Here is a 26,739-nt window from a genome sequence, read left to right as displayed (position 1 = left end):
GTGTTGTTTGTTTATTTGTTTTTTCCAAACTATTTCATTATTAAATTGTAATCAAAAGCTTTTGAAATAAATTTATAGGTCAGATTTCAGCATCTGAAGATGAAGTACCACCGAAGAAGATAAAGTCAGCAGCTCCTGTTAAAAAGGTGGAGTCGAAATCAAAACCAGAAGTTCAGCCAAAGTATGAAAGTTCTGCACCAACCCCAACAGCAGAGCCTGCCAAAGAGGCCATCTCTGAAAATGCAATGGAAACTGAAGTCGGACCAGTAGCAGAAACAGTTTCTCAGTCAAGCGTAGAAAGAACTTACATTCCTACAACCCAGGGCCCTAATAATGCAGATTCTTCTGTACCTGAAGAGGCTTCTGCTTTTCCTGCCTCTTGTGCTGGTGGAGTTGTCACAACCGTAACAGTTTCTGGCAGAGACCCTCGGACAGCAATGAGCAGCTCCTCTGGTATTGTGACGCCAGCCCTGCGTTCTGGTCCTGCATCTGACAAAGTTTCAACAGGGGAAACAAAACAGGAAACTTCAAAACCAGTTATGACTGTCCCCAAATCAATATTAACAAAACCATCATCCTCACCAGATCCAAGATACTTAGCAGTTCATCATTCACCCAGTATCAAGTGCGTATACTTAATAGTAAGCCAAGCTACCAAATGTTTAATGTGGTTATCCTCAAAGTCCCATGTCCTGTTCCGTGCCACCCCCCAGACAAAAGGCATGTTCCACTTTAAAGTTCAGGTAGCCTGATTCAGATTTTTAATTTACCATCATTTACCTTCTCTCATTGGTCAAATTTTTGGAGCATCAGCATATGGTGACAGCAAAGATTCTACAATGTGTTTCAGCAGATAAATAAAACTTGAAGGTATTATGCAGACTTGCAAGTCTGCACATACATTAATGTATAGAAAGCGAGTGACCATGTGAGAGATGGTTTAAAGGCATTTCCAGATTTTCGTCCTATATTAAAATACTGTTACATCTCAATTTATGAATTAAAATTAACCAATTGCTCAGCTTGAAAGGAAGTGGAGTTATTTCATATTCTGGGTGTGTACAATAGTAAAAATAAATACTGCAAACTATATCCCTATGAAACTGCAGTTAAAAGGTTTTTGTTTATATCAATTTCTTTTCCTTGAGAATCTCTTTCAGATGGGTATGGTTGAAAATTAGTGGGAAGTACACAATTCAGAGTAGTGTGTTACAGTCAGAATCCCAACAGTTATAGTGCTAACCTGATTTTATAAAAGTCATATCTTTTGGCATCTTTTTGCCTGTGTGTAGCTACAAGTTTATTTTCAATTACTCTTTGCTTTTTTCAATAATACTGAGTTAATGGAAAACAATAACAAAGCATTTAGTAAAAATTCTGTTATTTGTTTAAAATAAAATATTTGGTGAATAGGAGGAGGGAAGAAAAGTGAAAAAGAAGGGACCATTCTTGTTTGTATTCTGTAACCTTTCTGTTTTGGATTTGTTTTGCAGTGTTGCAGAGCCACGCTCACCTCAAGACAGCGATACTTCCCTCTTTCTCTCTCGTCTCAACACCATTTGGAAGGGATTTATTAACATGCAAAGTGTGGCCAAATTTGTCACTAAAGCATATCCTGTCTCCGGGTGCTTTGATTATCTTAGTGAGGTTAGCACTGACATGTTTATGTGTTTGGAATAAATCTGTACTGCAGTTCCTGTTGCTAGAAAGGCTGGGGTCAGTATATTGCTATTTTAGAACTGTAGCAGTGGTAAATGGCATCCCTTTAGTAATGGGAGGGTGTATGTTCAACTAATGAGACAGTATAAAGGTTTGCGCTAAAACAAATAAGCTTTTCTTTCTCTCTTTTTCTCTGAAGTGCATTTTATGTGACTTAGGAAGTTTCAAACACAAATGTGTGGTTTAGGACTTGTGTTAGTAGAGTTGGTGGTTCTTTTTGGTATCGCTTTTGCTAAAATGAGTTTCACTGTCCTCATGACGGGAAGCTCACTATAATTCATGTGACTTCTAGTCATAAGTGCAGCATTTCCTGAGAAACTGAAAGCGTGGAGAAAATCTGCGTTTCAAATAGCAGCTTCCATATAAAAACAAAGCCAGTAATGGGCATACAGAACTATTAGACATTTTTTGCTGCTATCTTTGGGAGTGCCTTTTGGTAACATGCCATAATGAAACACCATGAAATTTAGAAATAGCCTGTCTGACATTAGAAGAGTATGTATGAAAGTTTACTAAAATATAATAGTGCATTATCCACTAGGCTACTGGGATGGGGCAACCTGCACTGCTTTTAATCATTAGTCTCTTTTGGTTTTTCTCATACTACCATGTAATACTTCTTGTTTAGGATTTACCAGATACAATTCATATTGGTGGGAGGATCTCACCGAAGACAGTCTGGGATTATGTTGGCAAACTCAAATCTTCACTTTCTAAGGTATTCACTTAAAATCCTTTGCAAAACCCAGAAGAAAAATGCAGCAATATAAAACGACAACTTTATTATAATATAAATTAGTAACCAGCAAATACTGACATAGATCACACCTGGAAAACTACTGACACCACTTATTCCTTTGAAATGTTTCATTTATTGAAGAAACATGGGTTTGAGCTGCAGAACCTCTTGATATCTCTCTCTCTCGCATAGTAGTTAAATCTTCTATTTATTCATTTTTATGATTGAACATAAATAATCTGTTGTTCAGTATTGAAGATTGAAATTCAAATTTTAAAGAAAAGGAACTTATTTAATATATATATGTAATAGATTTTACTATTAAAAACACTTCAGAAGTGAAAAAATGATGCACAGTATGCAGATATAATCATGAAACTAAGAATTTTCCATTTCTTTCATATTAATTTGAGCCTCAAGATGTTTAGTTTGATATAAGATACACAAGTAATTTGTATTTCTGAAAATGACAAACCTAATTGTTTTAATGTTACAAATTGAACAACAGTACTGTCTCAAAGCTAGAGTACTGCCTTGAAAACATAGTTGGATAAATGTACAATTTATTTTTACTCCGGCATTTGACCTTTACCATTTTATTTGCTGGTATGTTGCAGGTTGAGTTTTTCTACTTTGCTTTTGTATTACAGGAATTGTGTTTGATTCGTTTCCATCCTGCAACAGAAGAAGAAGAAGTTGCCTATATCTCTCTCTACTCCTATTTTAGCAGTCGTGGTCGTTTTGGTGTTGTAGCTAATAACAACAGACATGTCAAGGATCTCTACCTGATCCCCCTGAGTACTAAGGACCCAATTCCTTCCAAACTCTTGCCCTTTGAGGGACCAGGTAAGCACAAAACAGGGGAGGTTAAATGCTAGGTAAAATCACAAAAACAAAGTCAATCTGACACAAGTTGTTGTTGAATGTTTAATGTAAGCATTATTAAATTTTTTTAATATAAAACCAATTTTAAAGTGCATAAATAGGGGAAAAATTGAAAATCCAACTGTTCCAGATAAAATTGTCTGAAATTTACATAGGCATTCCAACAAGATGCTTATATGCTATTAGGAGGATGAGTTTACCTGTAAAATCAAGTATGTGGAACAGCCACTATATTGAAAAAAAAAAAAACCCAAACCAACAACAAAACCCAACAAAAAACCCCCACCCTATCTTCAGCAACTCATAAATTCACAAAACCTAGGCCCTTAGAAACCATTTACTGTCGCTTAAATCAAGCAGGACATTTAGCCCACAGAGGAGCCAAGAAATCTATGAAGACAAGGTAATATTTATAGTGGTTTCACTACATTGTCATTGTCTCACACTTATTATTATGCTGTATGTGCAATATGGTGCACAAGGTGTTTGAATTTTTTTGTTCTAGTTGGAGCAAACTCTAGCCAAATCGCTGACTTCTGAAAATTAGTTTGTTGGTGGGGAAAGGCATCCACATTCCTTAGGGTTGGTATAGGCAGGTTATATTACAATCTTCTATTTTTAGATAAAATTACGAGTAGTAGTGTTTGGCTTGAGATTGCTCCATGTTTGTTCATTGAACGTGGTGACAGAAGAACTGAGAATGAATTCAGCCCTGAAACACCTTTCTATTACAAAATTTGAAGTCGTCTTCATCTGAGAATGGAGGAGGTGCATATGCTTAGTTTCCAAATAAGTACCTGGGCTTTTGTATAAAATAACAGATTGAGAAGCTGAAGAACTACAGGTCACAACGAAGGTAATACTTCATTGTCACAGCAGTGGTTTGGAAAATATTAAACGGTAGGTATGAAACAGCAAACATGCAAGGAGCTGGCCTTTCTGAGAAGCTGATTCTCTTCTACTCAAATACAAGTTTAGGACTAAACTCAATAAAGCATTCTCAGGCCTTATACGCAGGAGCAACATTGTTTGGGACAGGTTTTCATGTGTTAATGGCGTATGACTTCAACAACAACAACAAATGATACATCATTAGTTAAATGCTCTCCCTTCCTCCATGGGATTGCAAAGGGTGCTTGCTCTGCGTCCTCAGACAAGATTTTTCTCATACACCCCAAGTCTGTCTTATCTGTCCTTGAACAGTGCACAGTCTAGGTAGTTGTTTTTAGGCTATAGCCAAAAAGGCAGGATTATTACTATCTAAATTATAGCAATATAGCTATAATTGTTGAATCTCAGCACCTCATAGTCTTTAACTTACTGAATTCTTGAAAGACAGGCAAAACCTGTTGTTCCCATTTCATAGCCAAGAAGTGAAAACACTAATTGCGGAACACTTTTGGCACAGGCATGTAGGCAAAGAGTCTTAACTCATGGACTGGTTTTTCCAGCCAGAACAAGAGAAATACCCTCCTTTCTGGACAGTAACACAAGAATGGGATTGGCCACTGAATCAGCTGTAAATGTTTGCAGTCTTTTGCTGGACTAGTAAATAACCTGCTTAGGGAGGCACTTACCTAATTGTTGCCTACTTGCATTCCTGTGGAAATACCAGCCTTCCTTTTTCCACTTCTTTTTTCTTTTCCATTATAGGTTTCATTTCAAATGAAACTCTTATCTTAGCTTGAAGGTTGGCAAATGTAGACAAACTCATACTAAGTATTAGTAGAGAAATTTGTAATATCAGCCCGGTTTTGTCGAGTTTGAGGTGCAGAAGTTGTTAAAAACTGGAGGGTGTTGCTCAGAAGAAATGTAGTTATCATTTGTAGGTGTTGTTCATGGAGGCAAATTTTGAGTCAGGTTTTCAAATTGAAGGCAAGTGGATTAAAGGATAGCAATAGCAGCAAGGTTCCAAAGGCAGAGAGGCCATATGATATAAGAGTTTCACAGAAGACCCACTTAGGCTTCTGCCATCAATTCACACTTCTTGGAAACTTCTGTAGCAGCCTTGACCTCGTGGTTGTGCTGAGTTGTGTTCATATTTTAAAAACAGATCCAGTATGGGGGAGGAGGGGGGGGGAAATCAGGTAAGCTGTTTTTCTGTTTGTGTATGTATAAAACCACAGCATAAAAGACATGTAATCCATACTTTTTAATGGCATCTGATGGAATTTACCACTCTTTTTTCTTTCACAATCAATAAAAATATTTTATGGAAAGTGGTCATTGTCTCCTTAAATTTAATCGTGTACCTTCAAATAGAGTTTAGCAAGGACTCGAAAAGCATTATGCTTTAGATAGCTTAAGATGATTTGATAAATACGACTCGGGGTGGGGGGAGGAGGGAGAGGACAATAAAACCCTGCCACTAGCCGCTACAGAAATCCTAGTTAGAAGCTATTCCAGCTGTATCAACCAGTTCCATCAGGCACGTATGGATTATGAATTTCTCCTGTTTTCTGATGGACTGGATTTGGAACACAACTGAGGACTTCTGAACTGCACTAGTACCTACAAGATCTACAAAAAACTTTGACATGGGTGATTTAAAAACAGAGGAAAATGAAAGGTTATCCAGATTTATACTTAATTCATCTCAGACAGTTATTGCCAGATTTTATGTATCAGTGGGCTCTTCTGCGTTGTCTTTTTGCAATGGTTTACTGTATGTGAATTTCCTTGTCTGTTTCACATACACATTTAATGTTATTTAGCACTTTCATCTGTAGATCTCAAAGCACTTTGTAAAAAATAGTATAATCAGACTTAATTACCAACAGAGAGCGATTTATTGAGGGATTTAGTGGCAACATTGGGAACATAGCAAGTATCTTGTATAGTTAAAATAAATGAATTTTAATAAAACAGCCATATATCAGCAAAGGATTCCACAAATGTTGATATATCTCTTTTGGTAGTTTACAATAGGAAGTGTGTTTCTTCTTCAAGTATGAAGGCATGAAATCTCATGCTGTTTAGAATGCTCTTAAGAACTGCCACAAATGGAACAAAATTTTAACCACTCTGAATGGAGTTAGGTGTCTTCATCTCAACAGATATCGTTATGAAAGGTAGCAGTAGTAGAAGAACATAAAGCATTATGGACCTTATTTTCTATGCCAGCCCATTCCATTCAGCAAGGGTACCTTAATGTGCAGCACTTAAAATGCTGGAAGTGATCTACATCCCTGAATTAAGGGTGCACAAATTTGGTCATAGTTGTCAGTTGCTCTCATGATTAAATGGGGACAAATATTTAAATGGTGTTGATAAAACTTAGAGTATCTTGTATTGGTCCTCTGCAGTTTAAAAATGTACACCATGGGTATGCTTACTCCATTCCTGTGGTTTGGTCATTGAGGTACAGAAATTAGGCATGTATCTTTAATTGTGCAGGTAACTTCTTACCACCTGATGATGATAGGGAAAGATGTGGTCATTATATGCATAAATATGGTAAAACTAATGTAATGAAAAAATGTAATTAAGGGGTAAGAAAAACAAACATTCATCCAATACCAATATTTAGTATATCCTGTTCTAGTGGCTTTAGTTACAGGATGTAACTCAATAAAACCAGCATGTGGACTTCAAATACATAATAGAATAATAACTATTTTATAAATAATTTAGCACTGAAAGCTACTAACTCGGTTGACACAGCTTGCAGCACTTTTAAAATGCTTGCTTGTGAGAGGCAGTCATTGAGCAATAGTTGGAGACTGCAGCCAACATTTTTGTTATTATCTAAAATTAGGCACTTAACCTATTTATGGATATTGAAATAGAATGGGACTGACCTTTGAAATGCTGGTCTAGCTGTATTTTTCCATTCAAAAGAAGCATTAAGTATTTGATCGCTTCAAATGGAGTGAATGTAGAAGCCAGATTAGGCATGACTTCTAATATTTGTGTAAAGTTACAGTATCAAAATGTAAAATTTTAATGAATTTATTCTATGATGACTAAACTTAAACAGATTATAACTAATGTTATTAACTTGCTACTGGAATTCATTGTCTTGAAAGTGTATTAAAATTTTACTCTGTTTTAATTAGTGACTTGATCTCTGTTTTTTACAGGGATTCAAAACTGATTTTTCAGTAATTGCTGTTTATTAGGTATCCTGTCTGAGAGATTTTTAAAACCTGTTTATTTCAATTATTCAGTGTTTGAGAGTCATTGTGACTAATTGCATAAATCACAAGTCTCTGCATAAAAGTAGATACCCAAAACATTAACAATAGAAGAACAGCAAATGCCTACTAGGAGTTTTTGGATGAAGACCAGTTTGTGAGATACTCTGCACTGGTCAACACTGACCAAATGTGGAGTTGTTATTCATATACTGATAAAGAAAAAATGTAAAACAAATTCACACACAGTGAACCATTTCTAACTAATGAGTATTCTGACTGTAAATTGTGAATGTTTTTTTTTTCCCAGTTATCTTTTGAACTATGCCTTGATCTTATATATTAATATAATTTCATTTAAAGTAGTAAATTATTGTGAACAGAACTGCTAGAATTGCTTTAAGCTGTGTGTGCAAATGACTATTTGGATAAGTCAAGTATTTATGTGGTCCTTTTTGAATAATCTTAGATTCATTGAAAATAATTGTTTGTTCAGTTTCTGTCCTGCCGGCTTTCATTGTACATCTCAGCATCCCTCCTCCTCTTTAGAGGCAAATTTGTGCATGTACTGAATTATTAGCAAATCTTAGTTCTGGTAACGTAGCCAGTTTAATTTTCTTCCATTTCATGAAAAATGAAAGATTATTTAAAACAGCATGTCTAATATCCTCTTAACCACAGAACTATGTAAAACTTGGCCACTGAACTGTGAAATAATATAAATTCCATTCTGGATCTAGAATGCATTCTACATAACTGTTTTTCAAAAACTCTCACTCAAATGTAATTATTCTTGTTTCTCAACATAATTGTAATGAGAGCCATTCTTGATAGGAAATCTCAAGCAAATATTTTAGATTGGCCTCAAATTTTCATTATAATTTTGTCTGTTTTTTTAAAAAGACTCTTTCTAGGGAGTAATCAGACTTTGCTGGTTTCTTCATTAAGTGATGAAAACAGTTTCACTGTACTGTTACCCATTATAATCAGAAGAACACAGAATTTTAGAGGAGGGGTTTTTCCCTGTTGTCAAGAGATCTCATAAAACTTTGAAGTTAACTTATTTGAAAAAGTACTGTCTTTGTCTTATTATCTGTAGTTCATTGTTTGGAAAAAAAGGTTTATATGGGATAAGATTTGAGCATATGAAGTGGTGATTTAGGGGGACATTCTGTGAACAAAAGTTATTGCTTAATGAAATATATAGCAAGTATTGAAGATAAATAGTAAGTTTAAAACATAAAGCAGCTATGGTTTTGGTGTGTTATTTAGCAAACTGCAAATAATTCCTGCAGTATAGGCTTTCACTGAAGAGGAAATCTTGACTTAATTGGTTCTGATGCTTGGGCTTTCCCTTGCTGTTAGTTCAGCTAAGTTTTCGTCTTGTACTTAAGTAGGTTCTAACGGAATTTAGCTTAAGCTGTAAGAGTGATGGTATCTTCTCACTGACAAAACTTCATGTTTAAGCTAAAAATACACTAAACTCTTACTGTTTTCTCAGTGTAAAAGAACTTAGAAAAGGTTAAGTTTATTAAATGTGAACATACATTTAGGAAAACACCTGATGTAATTTTCTCATTAGAAGGTCCCCTTAAAACTTCAAATTCAGTTGTTTCAGCAAAGTAATGTACCTGTGAATGTGGTTTGCTAATGGAATGTATCTGCAACTGTGGGGTTTGGGTTTTTGTCTTGGTATAAAAAGTTTTCAGTGCTAATAATTAGATATTTAAAAACTGTTCCTTAATGAGCAATTCGTTTGGTTTAATAAGAACAAGGAACCTACATATATATATATGTGTGTGTGTGTGTATATATATATATATATATATATATAAAACTCACAGGATCATGAATAGAAGGAACAATGTAGGTCAGAGTCTTCGCCTTACCATTTAACCACAGTGAATATTATCTGTTATTTTACAAATTGTTTTGTGTTTCTATATTACTGCTTCCTAGCTGAATGCAAATAACTAATGGCACGTATAGGGGAAAGACACTGGTCCTCAGATGAGGACCTTTTAAAAGTCATTAGATCCAGAAGTTAAAAAAGTCTCTCTTTATACAGATTTTCTACATTTGCCACCAAATGTATGTTAAAAGGTTTATTCCCTGCCCTTCATTCTGGACATGTTTATCTTCCACAAGTGCCAGTGGGAACTGTGCATGTAAAAGGAAGAAATACAGTAACATGAAACAGACCTACAGACCTTTCCATTTTTCCTCTTTATCAGAAACTTTCCCGTCATTTTTGGATATACTTCTCCAAGGATTCAAGTCTGAAGCTTTCACAAAGGAGTAATTCTACTCGCAATTATTTTTTTTTACTTATAGAAAGGCCTACAGCATCAAACTGAATCCTGCAACTGAGGCTTTAAAGTCACCTTTCCCTCTGCATACCAGTTTCTTACCCAACCAACCATTTTCTTGCAGAGCAAGCAAACACACCCAGTGTCCCTTTCTCCCACATGCTAAACTTGTGTCTGCTTAAGCTCTCCTTTGCTTGTTTGGTATGTTACCAGGTTCCCTGCTTCTCTCAAGTTTTAAAATAATGTCTAGCTGGAAAAAACCCAAACAAACAGGGAGTGGGTTACAAGCTTTAATACTGTTTCCAAACACAGTTTCTTTGAGATTATCTTTTTAGCAGTTACTGGTATTTGTTTAACTTAGAGATAGACAAAATATTTATAGACTGGTGTAAAAGTCAATGTAGTCTTTTAGCACAGATTGTAACAGAAATACAGTTATGAAGTTTAGCCCAGGTTTTCTCATTTTTCAGTATCTCTGTATATACAGCATATTTGCAAACTATTTAAAAGTAAATACATGATTTTTCAGGGGGAGAGGTAGGGGTGGTTGAACAACAACAAAATGATGTAACAATACAAAAAATTTAAAAACTTGCTTTGGTTTTGAACACTTGCAGAGACCCTTTTTAATAATCATACCTGTTGCTGCAATCTTTTATTAAAAATATCAAGGAAGGAATTAAAACATTTCTTTACTTGTATACAAATATATATAAAAAGTAAAGAAATATTAGATGTATATCCTTATGGACTAATGAAAATTGCCAATAGGTCATCTAATGGAATTTAGAAAAACTGTTATCTTTTTGACTTTTGTAGCTGCCACTATCTAAAATAATAAGTTTCTACTGAAAAGATAATTAAAAATTAGGGTTTTTACGTATACAATCTTTGTGTTTCCTTTCAGGTCTTGAGTCATCTCGGCCAAATTTAATTCTTGGATTGGTTATCTGTCAGAAAGGAAAACGTCCTGCCACTGGCATTGAAACGGAAAAGATAGAGGAAAAGCGAAGCAGAATTCAAGCACATGAGGAAACGGAAACATCACTGTTTTCTAAAGGGCCAGTAGCTGCTTCGCAAGAGAAGAAAACTCCGAAATACACACTTTATTCAGGAGATTCAACTGTAAGTACAACACCACCCGGATCTCCTCCACCTCCACCCCCGCTTCCCGTTCCGGACACCTCAGCAGTTACACCTTCAGTATTAAAAATACTGTCCTCAATTAAAAGTGGAACCACAACTACTGTAACACCACCCATTTCAACTGCTGCTTCTGCAAGCGTTACTGCTACGCAGTCTTCATCCTCAAAAACTGCCACTCCTCTGGAGCACATCCTGCAGACGCTTTTTGGGAAAAAGAAAACTTTTGAGCCTCTTGCTAAGGATTCCGAAACTGTCCAGTCTTCAAATCAGGAAGGTCAAGGTGCTGCTGATGGAGGAATGTCAGCTGTTCCTCTGTTAGATCCCATTGTGCAACAGTTTGGACAGATGTCAAAAGACAGAGCTATAGAAGAGGAGGAGGATGACAGACCATATGATCCTGAAGAAGAATATGGTCCAGAGAAAGCTTTTGAAATGCAGACTGGTGAAAGTGAAAAACGATACAATGTGGAAAAGCCATCTAATACAGCAGAACTAGAGGATGAGGCCTATGATCCAGAAGATGAAACTATACTGGAAGAAGCAAAAGTTACTGTTGATGATTTACCTAACAAAATGTATACAGACACTAAAAGCAGTTCTTCGGAAACATCTGCTTCATATGTGCCTGATCTATCTGCATCCTCATCCTTGGTAGAACAGCAAAAAATGTTGGAAGAATTAAACAAACAAATAGAAGAACAGAAAAGACAACTAGAGGAACAAGAAGAAGCCCTCAGACAACAAAGAGCAGCTGTTGGTGTTTCAATGGCTCATTTTTCAGTGTCTGATGCTTTAATGTCACCACCACCAAAATCTTCCCTAATAAAGACTGAATTATTCCATCAGGACCAGCAGGCTACACAAAAAGTAGATTTACCTTCATCTTTAAATCAGCAAGCACAAGTTTTAAACCAGGGCTGTGACCCAAGGCAGAATAGAGATCCTCGACAAGCTAGAAGAATGGCGACAGAGACTAATGACAATGTTGATGCTCGAATAAAGCCACAGGTGGTACAGAATGAGATAACCACAAGAGAAAGTGCTCCAGCAAGTTTTCCAAATGCTTTGCAGAGTTCACTTGGTAAAGACGAGAAAACTTTAATTTCTGCTACTCAGCCCGTTTTTAGTGGTGATAATTGGGTTTCAGGTGAAAAGGCTTCTACGGCATCCCAGAAAGAGGCATCTAATAGCAAATTTGAAAACACTGTTCAGGTTAATTTGGAAAACGTGAGTCAAGCAGCTTCTGGAGAAACTTCTACATCCAAACCTTTACGTAAAGTGCTGCTTCCGACACCTCCAAGTACATCTTTTCAGCCTAATTTCTCCACATCAAATGACAGTCAGTCTTTGCAAGATATGCATAAAGTATCATGGTCAAATGAGTCAAAGGAAGTAATGGGGAGGGATTCTTTTTCAAATACAATGTTTACTTCTCAGGAGAAGGTAGCTGGTCACTTTGAACCAGAGAGGGGTCTTTCATCAGTGCAATATGACGAACAAAGAAATCCTCAGTCTCATCAATTTGTAGAACAAACTGAAACTCCATCAGTTCAGACTGAGGGCGGACCTTCCCCACAGCACTTTGAAGAAAACCGTGCTGGACCTCCATTTTCTTTGTCTGGGCAGAAGGGAGGGCCTCCACCACCACTGATGCTCAATGCACCTGGAGGACCTCATGGACCTAATTTTAGAGGACCAGCACCACAGTTCTCTGAAGAGCATGGTTCTCCAAATAATGATGGTCAAAGAGGACCTCCATCAGGAAGATTTGGAGGTCAAAAGGGTCCCATTCCTTCCTTATTTTCTACACAGCATGGACCACCATCTCTTTTTGGTGATAACAGGGGCCCTACCCCTTCTTATCATGGTGTTCCAAGAGGAATGTCACCATCTCAGTTTGAAGATCGGAGGGAGCCTCACATGGAACAAAGGGAATTCTCAGACTCCCAATATAATGAAATGATCAGGCCTCCAGGACAGTTTGAAGGACCAGATCCACCTCAGTTTATGGGAAACAGAGGTCCTTCGCCTTTTCCTTTTGGAGGTCAAAGACGACCCCCACCAGCTCAGTTTAAAGGACAGAGAGGAGGCCCTCAGTTTGGAGGGCCAAGAGGTCCAGCCCCGAGTCATTTTGGGGGACCAAGAGGGCCTCACCCAAATCAATTTGAAGGGCAGAGAGGTCCAGCTCCAAATCATATACCTGGTCCAAGAGGACTTTTGCCACAGCCATTTGAAGAACGGAGAGGGAGTCCACCACCCAGATTTGCCAACCAGAGAGGTCCAGCGCCGCTTCAGTTTGGAGGACCAAGAGGAGCCACACCTGCACTGTTTCCAGAAGAAAATGAACCTCCTAGATTTCATTTCCAAGGTCAGTCACCACAAGGTATGAAGCCAACCCCAAGACCACTCCTGGACCTTCCAAGCCATCCACCACCCCACAGAAAAGAGATGTGGGAGGAAGCTGGACCATCTGCATCTCTTTCCAATATTTCTGGACAAGGATCTGAGTCGGAAGGACAGTGGTCAGCATCTGACTTCCGAGAAGGCAAAAATCCTGAATTTAGAGGCCAGACATTTGAAGGGAGACAGAGAGAGAGGTATGAGGGAGGAAATAAAGACAAGGGTTTAGATCAGCCAGAGCCTCAGCAAGCAGATAATCGACAAGGTAGACCCTTTGAGGAAAGACGAAGGGATCGAGAACACGGCAGACCTTGGGAAAGAGACCGTGGCAGAAACTGGAATAGAGACAGGGACTGGGAGAGACACAGAGACAAGGAATGGGATAAAAATAGAGACAGAAGCCAAAACAAAGATAGAGAGAAGGATTCAGAGAGGTCTAAAGAATGGGAAAGAAACAGAGACCGAGAGAGAGCAAGAACCAGAGAGAGAGAATCCTACAGGAGACGCGATAGGGACCGATCAAGAAGCAGAGACAGAGATCGTGACAGAGAGAAAGACAGGGACCGGGATCGAAGCAGGGAAAAAGAAAGAGATCGAGAGAGAGATCGAGATCGTGAAAGAGAAAGAGGAAAAGATCGCAAAGACCGGAGTAAGAGTAGGGAAATTGGTAAAGAGATGAAGCCAGAAACACCGAAGGAAACTCAGAAACCAACAGAAACGGAAGCTTCATCTTCCACTAATCAGTCATAGAAATATGATTGATATTTCCCATAAATGACAGAATTTTACAACACAGCAAGGACTGAGTCAGCATCTTCTGTATATACTGTATATTCCCACCTTTACAAAAATGCTGTTGTAAAACTAGCCTTACAAAATGTACTGATAAATTAGCAATTTTTGAACAACTGTGAATGAAAATACTCAAATAGATAAAAGGCAAGAACATATTGGACTTTCACTTGCTGCATTTTGTGCATAATGTTTTTCTTATAAAAATTCACAGCGTTACCTGTACTGAAATTTTCTTTTTCTACTTGCATCTTTATCTTAAAATTTCCATTTACAGTACAGAAATGGAAAAAGTCTAAGAAGAGCATATTGCTTTTTAAGATTATAAAGTTATGTTTTCCAGTAACTTGAATTGTAATTTTATAAGAGAATTTAATCCAGACCTTAGGAGCCATACTTTACATCTCATTTACGTGATATTTTGGTGTCAAAGTTGTTCCTACAGCACACGCTTTAAAAAAAAAGGAGTCCAACGTTGCCATCTTGTTTATTTTACAACGGAAGAGTCGTGTGTATTTAGGAAAAGGCTGAAGAAGAACAGTGTTAATAATTACTTGTGACTGATGGAGGATTTGAAAATGGAATGTTATAAGCTTAAAGTGCACTATCTTCCTTTTTATATACAGATATTTTGTGTTTTGGAATCCATCTGTTAAGTGTACAGCAAAGATACTAGTCGTACTCAGTTTTTTTCATGAGGCTGAGGGGTTTTAAATGTTGCATTTTTACAAACCTGTAATTAAAGAACAGACAAGAGTAGCACCTTTATAACCAGCAAAACTTATAAAAACATCAGACATTTATTTGAAAAAGGCTAAGACTATAAATGAATTGGTATACCAAAGGAAAGAAGAAGTTGGTTAAATAGGCCACTAAATCTGTTACTTCAACTGAATTGATTTAGTGGAGCATTTTTTTGGTTTTGTTGTGTTTTGTTTTTGCAGAATTTTGCCATAGACTTAAGAAATGTCCCCATTTCATTGTATTTTTCATTCAAAAAGTGCTTTGCTCCTGGAAAAAAAAAAGCGTCACTGTTTTTCTGTTAGACCCTACTTAGTCTGGTAGTGTACATAAAACTTTCCACTGAAAAAGGTATAACTGCATTAAGCTTGAAAAGAAGAGTGGTGGTACTTCATGTTGTGTTTCAAGAGGGAAGTTTTTCACTGTGAAATACATTACATCGCTACTTTTCATGTATTCTTCAAGTACGTAATTCTAAAGTATGAAATAAAACCCCGCTAATTTGTTTGATTGTGTAAATTAACAGTTGGGTAAATATTTTCATATTTTTATAAAAGAGTTTTGGAAATGTAAAATTAGATTCCTATAAACATTTGCATCTTGAAGACTACATTACAAGTAGCATGTATGCCGTGTATCTCACTACAGATTTTACAGTTCCTATTGGTGCATCTTTGAAGTCCTTACACATCAAGGATTTGCTGGTTGAAATGGTCATCTGTATTCTGAACCTGTAGACAAAATGTTAAAATGCAGAGAGGTGGTATTAAATGCAAACATCTACTATGGTGTAAGATTTTTTTCTTAATGAGATGTTTCTAATTTAAAGACATACATAAAAGTATGCAAAAAGTAAGTGTGTTTGTTTAGGTTTACTTGATAGAAATTTCTGTAAATTGTATTTTATATGGCAAAATATATCACTGTACATTAAAATATGGGACTTCACAGGTTTTTGTTACTGTAAGTAGAATAAACATCTACAGAGAACTGTTGTCCATTTCTTAAACCTGTATGTGTATATTATTTAAGTATTGCTACATCTGAACAAACCACAAGAGTCTGATGACACACAGCTTTCACTTCCTCATTGTTTAACGAAAGAAGATGTTTTGCAGGACATCTCTACCAATCGATGTTTCATTGTAGGCATTCTAAAAAGCCTATGAAAATCTGTGCTTATCATTTTTCTCTCAGTTCTAAAACATCGCCTAATTTATTCTGAAGGGTTTTTTTTATTTGAATTAGGAAGTTTGTAGATTTTACACCCCAAAAAATCTAAATAAAAGAGAAAATATTAATTAATTCAGGTCAGCTTTGAACTTAAGAAAAACTCAGTTCACACTACTTATGAATTCCTTGACTTCACATTGTTACAAAATAGATGTGTGGCTTTTCATCTTCTAGGAAACACTCCTTTATCACAGATCAGTTTGGGGAATCTGATCACAATTTAGGAACAGTAAATGCATCCTCCCACAGAGGTTGTGGCAAAAAAAACCCAACAGCAGACAGACAGACACTAATGACTTATTTTTTTTAAACACACAGCTTTATATAGTTTATTATGACCTGGACTTGGATTTTGTAGCAAGGTTCCTGTGTTCTACACTGCAGCAGATAGTAAAAGCTAAGCTGAAAAGATATAACAATTTAACTTCACTTAGAGACTAAAGATGATACTGAATTGTTATCATGCATTGCAAGAACAAGAAAAATAAACAGTTCTCTGGCTTTGTTCAAACTTCTGATTAACATGAAACAACCTCCTATTTTGAGCATTTATCTATGTTTGTACTAAGCTAAATTAACTTTCCAATTTTTTATGTAAAAGCCTCCGAGAGGTCTAGAACGATATAAGTAGAAAGAATATTATATCTATAAAAGACTGTAATATTCCTTTTTGCATTCTGAAGGAGAGCATGTAGAAGGATTAGAGGAGGAGGGAAGTGTGTATTGAGTCCAATGCGCACAAGCCCGCTTTTAAAATTTCTGCTTTTGTTTCTAGAGGAAAGCCACCAGTGTAACTTTCAGACTTTGGCTACACCTCATATAATATGGCACACTTCGACATGGAAAATGTCTGTGCATGCTACCTTGAGTGAACATGCACATCATTAAAGAATGCAGTAAACAGATTTTATTTTTTTAACCTCCTGAAGGGAATGAAGATTTCATAAAGCATTGAAATTTTTTTATTATTGTATTCTATTTATGAGCTAGAGTAGCGGGGTTTTTTGTGCCTTTCATGCTCTGGCTTGTTTCTAGAATGCATCTTCATAATAGGCATCTGTTTTTAATACTAAAATGCATAACCAGTAGCAGATACCTAATAGAGATCTACAGACAAACTGCTCATGATCGTGAGATGCCTGTTTGTGGAGAGAGTGATTCTGTGTGGTCTCTGAGTGGAAGACCTAGCATCCAAGCTCATTTTCATGAAAACGTGATAACACCACCTTACAAGTCCAGAAAAACTAAATTTTTTTAAGGGGCTTTGGATTAACTTTCTATCAAAGAACAGGTTTTAAACACCGGCAAACTAGTAAAGTGTTTATAATTTAGTAGCTTAATCTTACAATAGGAAACCCAGGGCTATGGACTCCACTGTAGCTGTGTATAGGATGTAGCCTCCTGCCTCCAGTGCTTCACAGCAGCATTCTTGGGGGGGGGGGGGGGGGGGCGGGAAGCCTTTATCCTGCAACACTGAAACAAACCAGAGGTTAATTTCAAACCATGGTGGCTTTTATTTCTGTCTTAACAATTTTCCTTTGTACTATCTGTGCTATTGGTGGCTGGTAACAACTAGTAGGTGAAAGTACCAAACGGTACCTGGATCACAGCAAAACCGGGACAGGCATGAGGTGTCATCTGTCGGGACTTGAGAGTCCTGTCCGAAGTGGTTTTGGGGAGGATTTTCAAAATACTAGGAGTGATTTAGACCACACACCCGCTGCCATTCACCAGGCCTTGCGCTCCTGAACGGCTGAGCTCTGCTGCCCTGCTGTTGAGATAAAGACAAGAAGACAACTTGTAGTAAAGACGGGCTGGGGGCTGACCTCTTCCTAAGCCTCGTGTTGGTGAAAAGAATTCCTGTCGTGTGCGTGTTTATCGAGGAAGCCTTACGTGGAAAAGCAGTGCCGCGTTCCTATTTAACGGCTGGGCGTGAAAAAAGCCTTGCTGCGTTCACATTTACAACGGGGAGGCTTCGCCCGAGGATGGGAGACGGCGAGTTTCAGGGAGCCCTTCCCCGCTCTTGGCAGTTCCCCCCGGCCGTTTCCTCACGGACCGGGCTCCGCCACCCCACCTCGCCGCTTCTCCACAGCCCCAAGTGGACAAAATACAACCCCCCCCCCCCGCCAAGGGAAGGAGGTCTGAGTACCTATCGCGACATGACACCGAACTCTTTCCCCGGGTGAACCACCCCCCTCACAGCCGGGGCCCCAGACGGAGCCGCCGCCTGAGGGAAAGGGCGGGGCGGGGGAAGGGCGCAGGCGCGCGGCCGTTGGGCGGGCGGCGGTTGCGCGCGGCGGTTGGCGGAGGCGCGCGGGGAGCGGGTTCGGTCAGGTCCGGTCCGGTCCGGTCCGGTCTGGTCTGGTCTGGGGGAAGGTTTGGCCGCTGTGCCTCAGCGTTAGGGTGGGCTGAGGGGTGGTGGTGGGTTCCCCTCCTCTTCTTCGTCCTCCCCTTGGCGGCCGAGGGCATCCTCCGCCCGCGGGTTCGCTGTGGGCAGAGGTGGGGCTGCTCCCCCCCCCCCCCCCCCCCCCCCAGCTTCTCTTCAGCCGGGGCTCGTCCCTTCGCCTTCGGCCCATGGGGGCTCCTCTGAGGGAGTCTTAGGCAGCAGAGTACCTAGAGCTTCCCTCCCGAGGCCGGGTGTTGGCAGGTGAAACCCCTTTTTTTGTGAGCAGCTGTGTCGGAGTGGGAGGGAGGGTGTTACTGGGGCTCGGAGGGGGGGAGACAGGGTTAGACTGTCTGGTACCTCGCTATCAGGAGCTTGCTCCTTGCTTTGTTACCTCACGGTGGTACGGAATCAGTATTAAGTGCAATTTTTTTGCCTTTTTTTAAAATTGGGTAGTACTGATAATTCTTGAAGGTTTTGCGGTTTACTGTTGAAAGAGACATTGGTAACTGGTTAGGTTTAGTGTAGTCATGTCAGGATCAGCCCCAGAGGAGCCTCAGACCTCTATTCCTCAAAGCACAGCTAGTGTTCCTGATCCTGCTCCGGTTGCTGTTGGACCTGGAGGCTCAAGTGAAGTTTCCCTTGGTGAGCAAAATCTTAGCTTCACCACCACGGATGTCAGCCTGGTGGAGATGATGGAAATTGAGTATACCCAGCTGCAGCACATACTTTACTCACACATGGAGGCACAAGCTGGTGAAGGTGAAGTGGAAGCTAGGCTCAATTCTTTCTCCTCGCCTGGTAATTCTGCAGACCCCCCTCTGCACCAAACCTCAGTGTACACCAGTCAGGAGGGGTGTTCATCAAACTGCTCTAGGAACCAGTCGGTTTACCCAGTTACCTGTCAGTCAGGGTTACCTTCTGACAGCAGTTCGCTAAGTTCAAACCCACATTTGGGCTACACTGACTTTCAGGAGCTCAGAATGATGTTACTTAGTGAGTCTAACCTCCCTTTGAACCAAACAGATAAAACGCCTAACAGTAGCTCTGTAGAAGTCCCAGGACACAGTTTAGTAAAAGTTAAATATGGTGAAAATTTTGCTGGGATGAATAAAGAAAACATACTTGTTGAAAATTCGGCACTGGCACCAGAGCCTAGATCTAAATCTGCAGTCAGAGTTCGGTTGGAAGACAGATTCAACAGCATCCAGACAGAAAACCCCAGATGTCAAGAACCCCAAGAATCTGGAGTAACTCTTAACAAGTGTGTTGCAATTAATTTTAGTTTATATTGTTAAATTATGTATCATCGTATAGTTCAAAACTGATTTTCTGAAGGAAATCTCAGAACAGTACTTTTTTTAATAGATGAGAATGAGGGGTTGGGCCTTTTTTTGGACGTGGCTGCAACTCCACTGACCTCAGATTAGGCCCCAGTGCATAGTGCATAAATGGTACAGCATGTAGTTAAAAAATTAATTACTTTACAACTTTATTCTTGATATCACGGTGTAAATAAAGGTGAGAGAAGAACATTACCTAGTTTTAACATGCAACTTGCTAAAGGCAAAGTAGACTTTTGATTGATCATAATAAAATACTAAGAGCAATTGATTACTGTTATAATGTGGAGGCCTGAGTATGGGGCAAACTTTGAGCAAAAATACTGTTTTACAGTCCAGCCCTGTAACTATTAGCATGCTGATAAAACATTTTATTGAGGCGTAAAGCTGAACTGTTACTGCACAGAATAAAATGCCTTCTCAGCTGATTTTTTTTTTTTGTCCCTGAAGTAGGCAATATGGCAATAACAGTGATTTCCATTTACAGTAAATGAAAGTGGTTTCTTGGTGATAATTACTAGAAGTATGTGTAGCTGTAAATTTTTCTGCACTCATTTTCAAGTATTCAGTCTGGAATGTTTTCTGTGTTGTTTTTTTGTTGGTTTTGTTTGTTTGTTTTTTAAGTTTAGTAACGTTGATTCGACAGCCGTCAGAACTGATAGGTGTTCCTCTTCATCAGCAAGAAAACAAGTGTGCTGCATTAGGGAAAAATAAGACTGCACCTGCCCCGCCTTCTTTACAGTTCACATACCCGTTATTTACTATGAATGCATGTTCTACTGCTGCAAGTGCTAATCCTTCACAAGCACAGGTAGATAATGTATTCACCACTAGTTGTACTCGGCTAATTTCAAATGCTAATAATGTTCACCTCTTAGGTGTAGTATAATTTTAAAGGTTTGCATTAAAGCGTGACTTGGTTTGAGTGGGGATGATCAGAATGATCTGTAATGCAATTTATTCTTAATCTTTAAGACCATCAAAAATACTCAAATCAGTTGTGTGGCATTTGTAATAATGTGCAGGTAATAATCCAGGTAATGATCAATAGACCATTGGATTTCTTACTAGAAAGATTTTTTTCCTTGAGTTTTTCAGTGTATCATCAGCTTCATCTATGCAAGACAAGAAGGAGACACTTAGTACCATTTTCTGTGGTTCCTTTTTTTTCTAATTCATTTTGATGAAGAAGATTCCCCCCGCCCCCCCCAACTTGCAGTAACCTCTGAAGCAAGAGTGATAGCATGGCACTTGGAAATGTTAGAGGTATCCCCAAAAGATTCATCAGTCTGTCAAAATCCCATGTTTGTGCACAGAAGTAATTGGGATTTATTGTGATACAGCACATTGAATCACAGGGATAAAACTTAAGAAGTTAACATGAAGATACCAAAATAGTCTCTTTTTTTTATGTATATAGTCCTCTAAGTATTTCCTTTTTGGTTTTCACAGACCTCCGGAACGTCTTGCACTGTTTTGGAAGCTGCCAAACATCAAGACCTTGGGATACCCAAGACATTGTCTTTCTGTTATCAGGAAATTGAATCCACAAAACAGACAGTAGATGCTATGAATAAAGCTTTGCCTGAGGAAGTTTGGATTAAAGTTGGAGGTAAACCTTTTATCTTCTTTTTACTTGGCTTTCTCTTGGCCTTCAAATCCTACAATTTTTTTCTGAATTTGTGTGTTTTCTAGAATGAATATAATTTTAGTGAATCATATGAGGTGTGTTTTTATGTCTGAGATATGGGACTAGATTTCTTCAAAAAAGTTCAACACCTGTGAGTTTAGCTGTACTTTCAAAATTGTTTAGCACTTCTAGCTTGAAATGAGAAAACCTGAGGTTGCAAAGTATCTTTGAAAATGTGGGCTTAGAGTAAGAACTGGTTTCTACACTTTTTGACCCCAAAGTTGATATAGCAGATCCAGTCAGTATCAAACTGAAGAACATTTAAAAGGGCTCCCTAAATGCTTATCAAAAGGCAGGCATGATCTCAATGGGTTCTCTGAGAAAATAGAAGCAAGATGGATTTTGTAATAGCCAACAGTGCCTCAGGGCTTCCGAAGGACACACATTGCTATGGTTGGCAATAAAGCCTCAATGATTATTCCACATAAAGAAAGCAACAAAAAAAATTTTCCATGATCAGTATTTGCAGTGATCAGTGAGAGGTTATGAATAGGTTCTTCTTTTCTTCTTTGTTTTTCCAAGAAAATACCTTATGCAAGCAAGCGATAAACAGAAGAAGTTGCAGCCGAATAAGCCCATTGGATCCAAACACAGATCGCAAACCTCTTGGTGAAATTCAAAATATGCGTGATGATAGCCAGAGTACTGCATCTGCCCAGGGTCGCTGGCAGTCAGCACAGTCAAATTCAAGTATGCAGGTGCAAAGTGGTACACAGGATGGAATCGCTCAGCGAAGAGAAAGACATAACCGCATGGAGAGAGACAGAAGGTAATTTCTATGAAGAGGGGCAGTACAAAGCTTTTGAAGCCTAAAATACTGATACTGTAATGCTTCTGTCATTATCCAGAGTAAAATGTAAACTTGACATATTTTGTTTTACGTACAAGAAAAAGCAATCCAGGTGGTGAGGGTTTTGGGTTTGTTAGAGGCAGAAAATTTGTATGTTTCATTGTGGTCATCTTTGTTGATTTTTACTCTGTAAACAAACAAAATGATTTCAAAACATGTAACTAATTCTATAAAAACAAGGTAACTTGTGTATAACATGAACAATATAGAAATACAAAGCTTGTAGCAAACAAAAAGAAGTCCCCAAAGTCCATGGCTTGTAGTGCATGTGAGTAGGCTTCCTTTTAAAAATTTTTTTTCCTTCCTTTTCACCCACCGGTTGAGATGATAACCTTTTGTATTTGCCTCTAGGCGCAGAATCCGGATTTGTTGTGATGAGCTGAATCTTCTGGTTCCGTTCTGTACTGTTGATACTGATAAGGCAACAACTTTACAATGGACAACTGCATTTCTGAAGTACATTCGGGAAAGGCATGGTGATTCTCTGAAACAGGTTTTAAATCTAATTTCATTTTTGTTCTTGATAAAAATGTGAAATGTTTTAAAGCTATCATAACATAGCTAAAACTACATGGAATGCTTCTGCATGATGCTGTTTGTGAAGGACCACTGTACCATTGGACCTTCCTTTAAATTTATTCTTTTTTTTTTTTTTAATAGCTGGTTCAGTTCAGTAATATGAAATTGTAGGCTGTCCTCAGTCAGGATTTTCAAATCAGATTTTATCCTCAGTCAGGGTTTTCAAATGAGATTTTAATCTTTTTGTTTGTTTGTTTTGTTATTGTTGTTAGTATCGTGGTCGGGAATTGGGCTATGTGGACAGTGTAGAATTGCGGCTGCCTTCAATCATTCCTCCCTTTAGCCTTAATTTTCTGTATTTCCCACCTGTTTCACAGAGTTGTCTTCTAGTTAGTTTTCATGAACTAGTAGTTAAGTGGTGGGATTGACAGCTACCTGCCCACACTATCTCAAAGTGCATGAGAGTAGTAAAGCGTTGTGTGCCCTATAAGCAGCTCCTGTGCTACCACACCAGTAATTGCAGCCCCAGAGTAATTCTGGCTGTGCTAAGTATTTTAAGATCGTAGATGGAATGTGTATAGGAAAACCTGCTTGTCTAGATACTGGTATGGCCCCTCAGCACTTCCTGTTAAAGGTTTGGGGTTTTTTCTCGCCAAGACAATAGTGAAACAAAAACATACATCTTGAGTAAATATCTACATTAAACATAATTGTTATTTGTTTTTTGTATTTTGATTTTTTTAGGAATTTGAGAGTGTGTTCTGTGGTAAAACAGGCAGGAGACTAAAAATAGCAAGATCAGACTCATTTGTAACATGCCCAGTGCAGGAAAACACGCATGGCTATGGAGACCAAGTAGTCTGAACTGACCACCTTGAATTGTATGACAAGTGTGGCTAACAATGGCCCAAACTATTTTATTTTCTCTGTTTACATGCTGAATATGAATTGCAAAAGATAACTTGTAAAAATATATAAATAGAGCTTTAAAGAAAACATTCTTTATTCAAAATGGAAATGAAAGTTAACTACCAGCAATAGAAATCAGTGCTCTGTTGAAGTGGCTTTGGGACCAGAAGCTACAAGAAAATGTCATGACAGCTAAGTACTTTTTTCCCTTTAGTTATAAAAAATCTGTTCTTTTTCTGTTTGTCATTCTGCTTTGTTTTGGTTTTTTTTTTGTTGTGCTGTTTTTGGTTGGGTTGGGTTTTTTTGTTTGATTCCAAAGATGATCCAGTACAGTTAGGAATAGTTGTAGAACATCAGTCTGTCCTGTTACTTTAATGACTAGACGCAAATGTACTCTTCAAGTGTAAAAAGAAATTACAGTTACCATATTATAATGCCCATTTTTTCCATTAAAAATTTAAAGGTTATATTGGTTGAGTAAGTGCATAGTTTCTAAACTGTGCTGATACTATGTTTACATTTGCCATACATATTTTAACATACTTGGCCCCAAAGAGGAATACTATGGTGTTAGCACTTTTTTTAAAATACAGTACTATTGTTAATGCCTAGCACACAACTGTCCAACAGGTTCTTGTATTGTTACTTCAGTCTAAGACTGGCATATTGTAAACAGATTATTTAAATGTAAAAACTATTTTCCTATTTAAAGATAAATATGAGTCCTTTGTTCATAGGCTTTAGCATATAGGGCAGAAATAGAATAGTGTGTGAGCTGAGAATGGTTTTAATAATTTTTTTAAAATAGATGATGCTAGCAGGTTTTAAAGTATAAAAAGGTCTCCCAAAATAAATACTGTTTTAAATCACGGATATGGACAATTTTGCAGCAATTTATTTCCAAACAATCCTAGTACAACCAGTTCTGGAAAATAGAGTTCAGCTGGGTTAATTTGATGTGTATAATGACACTTACAACATCACAAAGAAAAGGTTAAAAAAAAATCTCCTTTTATTTTTACAACAGTTCATACAGGTGTTTTTGGCTGGACTTTAGAAGAGCATCCTTTCTTATTTGGGGTTTCATTCACAATTACTGTGCAAATAGCTTAAGTAGAGGTCGTGAAAATGCTGTTACTTAATTTCATTTATTATCATATGGAAATATACAAAAATTCTCCCCTGTATATTAAAATATATACATTACACCTTTTGCAGAATTTGATTGCAAGAGGATTACTATTTACTAGTCTTGGCAAATATTTGAGGTGCAGTCTGAAAATTGGTAACTGACAGCATTGTACATAAGCTATGGTCTTTTCTTAGGCCAGAATCTTAAGATATTAAAGTACAGGATATTTAAATGCCTAATTTCCACTGATGGAAGTAGCAGTTAGGTGCCTGAATATCTTAACAACATATATCTTAATGCACAAACCTGCATAACTGAAGTCAGTGGGAGCAGCACCAAGGAATTCAACTGGCAAGGCTCAAGTGTTTATACAGAAAAGTTGTGATCTTTAGTACACGGTTGGGGGGGGGTGTGGGGGTTGATGGTAAAAAGGAACAATGCTTCCTCTTGCAGGTCTCTTGAACAAAGGGAGAAAGAGAAGGTGAGGTTGTTTAGTAGTAAAAATTCTGGAAAATAATTGGGGGGATGAGAAAATACTCATAAAGCATCTTTTAATTAAAGTTTTCATCTGATGCTTTCTTTTTCATAGAACTGTGTCAAAGTCTCCACTTAATACAATAGAAGGAACATCTGTCCATTTATCACTAGGAGGATTCTGTCTGTTCTCTTACAATGCACTGTTTATTTAAATATTCAGTCACTTCTCCACTTCTTGTACCGTTTTATGATTTTTTGGAAATTGATGCTCCAACAGCTCCCATGCAAGCCGACGTGTCACATATTCCTGGAGTTCCCTGAGCCCCAATAGCACCAGGAGTACCAGGATCCCCTGGAAGACCAGGTTCACCCTGAGCACCATCACGACCATTTTTAGTAATTCCAGGTACACCAGGTAGTCCTAGACAAGAAGGGGAAAAAGATTACATGAATGATTTCCTTCCCCTCCTCTTTTTTTTAATATATATGTATATATATTTGTTACTTTTAGAGTTCTTAAAATACTTTGAGTTGTCTGTACATCAGACTTGTTGTGGCCTGTTGAGTACAAGGTGTTGAATAAATTTAGCCTGAATCTGGAGTATGTGCATTGGATTTTTTTAGAGTACCTTTGCCTTTACTGGAATTACCTCGGTATAGTCGAAGGAGGATGTTTATAGTATTGTGCTTTTATTACTCTATGTGTCTGGTTTGACTTTTGCTGACCGCTGTAGAACTGGATTCCATCTCAGTACTGCCTCAGTTAGTGTATGACTCCATGAATAACAAGTAATTTGTAACCAGAATTATTTTATGTCATCCCTGAATAGTTTGCTCAAGGCATGTCCTGGATGTATGAGCTCACAGCTTACTTATTGTGACAATAAGAGTGCTTACAACTGTGCCGCCTTAGTGGGAGGCTGTGGCCTTCAGCTGCTTCAATTCATTGCACCTCTGTAAGTCTAGTTGTAATTGAGATTCTGAGTAAGGGAAAGAGAGTAGTGAGAATGATGGTACAGAACATCTCCCTGACATTACAGATAAGGATTTTCCTTTATACCCGTGTCCAATTTAAAAAATTTGCTCACGATGAAATACATATTTTGTTTGTTAGCAAAAATAATTTCTGCTATTATGTTTCTTTATTCCTTCAGATGCCAAAAATAACCGCAAAACACTAACTTCTGTAACAGCAAGCTGCTGAAGCTTTCTGAAATACTGTACAATATGATTCTGTCTCCCTGAGGGACAGCTATATCAGGTGGTCTATGAGCCTGCATTTCTGTCTTAATTATGATAGAGAGATGGTGCCTGATCCTTTTTATTCATCTAAGTG

General features: G+C 38.0%; 3 protein-coding genes across 5 annotated transcripts in view; 2 read left to right on the top strand and 1 right to left on the bottom strand.

The window, feature by feature from the left end:
* The window catches only part of DIDO1 (death inducer-obliterator 1), a 56,370-nt gene extending 40,513 nt beyond the window's left edge, over positions 1 to 15,857 (top strand). For both annotated transcript variants that reach the window (XM_049817198.1, XM_049817197.1), the window contains exons 13-17: positions 79 to 625; positions 1,494 to 1,647; positions 2,348 to 2,437; positions 3,109 to 3,304; positions 10,696 to 15,857. In XM_049817198.1, coding sequence (XP_049673155.1) covers positions 79 to 625; positions 1,494 to 1,647; positions 2,348 to 2,437; positions 3,109 to 3,304; positions 10,696 to 14,084 — 4,376 coding nt within the window. In that variant the 3' untranslated portion in view covers positions 14,085 to 15,857. The remainder of the gene's footprint in view (positions 1 to 78; positions 626 to 1,493; positions 1,648 to 2,347; positions 2,438 to 3,108; positions 3,305 to 10,695) is intronic.
* Positions 15,858 to 18,441: 2,584 nt separating this feature from the next.
* TCFL5 (transcription factor like 5) lies at positions 18,442 to 24,956 on the top strand. The gene is given in 7 exon segments (XM_049816429.1): positions 18,442 to 19,747; positions 20,451 to 20,637; positions 21,279 to 21,438; positions 22,039 to 22,285; positions 22,718 to 22,859; positions 23,630 to 23,719; positions 23,721 to 24,956. Coding segments are annotated over 7 exon segments (1,584 nt in total). The 5' UTR covers positions 18,442 to 19,013; the 3' UTR covers positions 23,745 to 24,956.
* A 627-nt stretch (positions 24,957 to 25,583) lies between these two features.
* The window catches only part of COL9A3 (collagen type IX alpha 3 chain), a 42,143-nt gene continuing 40,987 nt past the window's right edge, over positions 25,584 to 26,739 (bottom strand). For both annotated transcript variants that reach the window (XM_049816427.1, XM_049816428.1), the window contains one exon: positions 25,584 to 25,824. In XM_049816427.1, the coding sequence (XP_049672384.1) occupies positions 25,649 to 25,824 (176 nt within the window). In that variant the 3' untranslated portion in view covers positions 25,584 to 25,648. The remainder of the gene's footprint in view (positions 25,825 to 26,739) is intronic.

The sequence above is a fragment of the Accipiter gentilis genome, chromosome 14 (genome assembly GCF_929443795.1).
Source record: "Accipiter gentilis chromosome 14, bAccGen1.1, whole genome shotgun sequence".
Classification (NCBI taxonomy): Eukaryota; Metazoa; Chordata; class Aves; order Accipitriformes; family Accipitridae; genus Astur; species Astur gentilis.
Note: the sequence above shows the minus strand (reverse complement) of the source record. Positions and strands in the feature narration are given on the sequence as shown.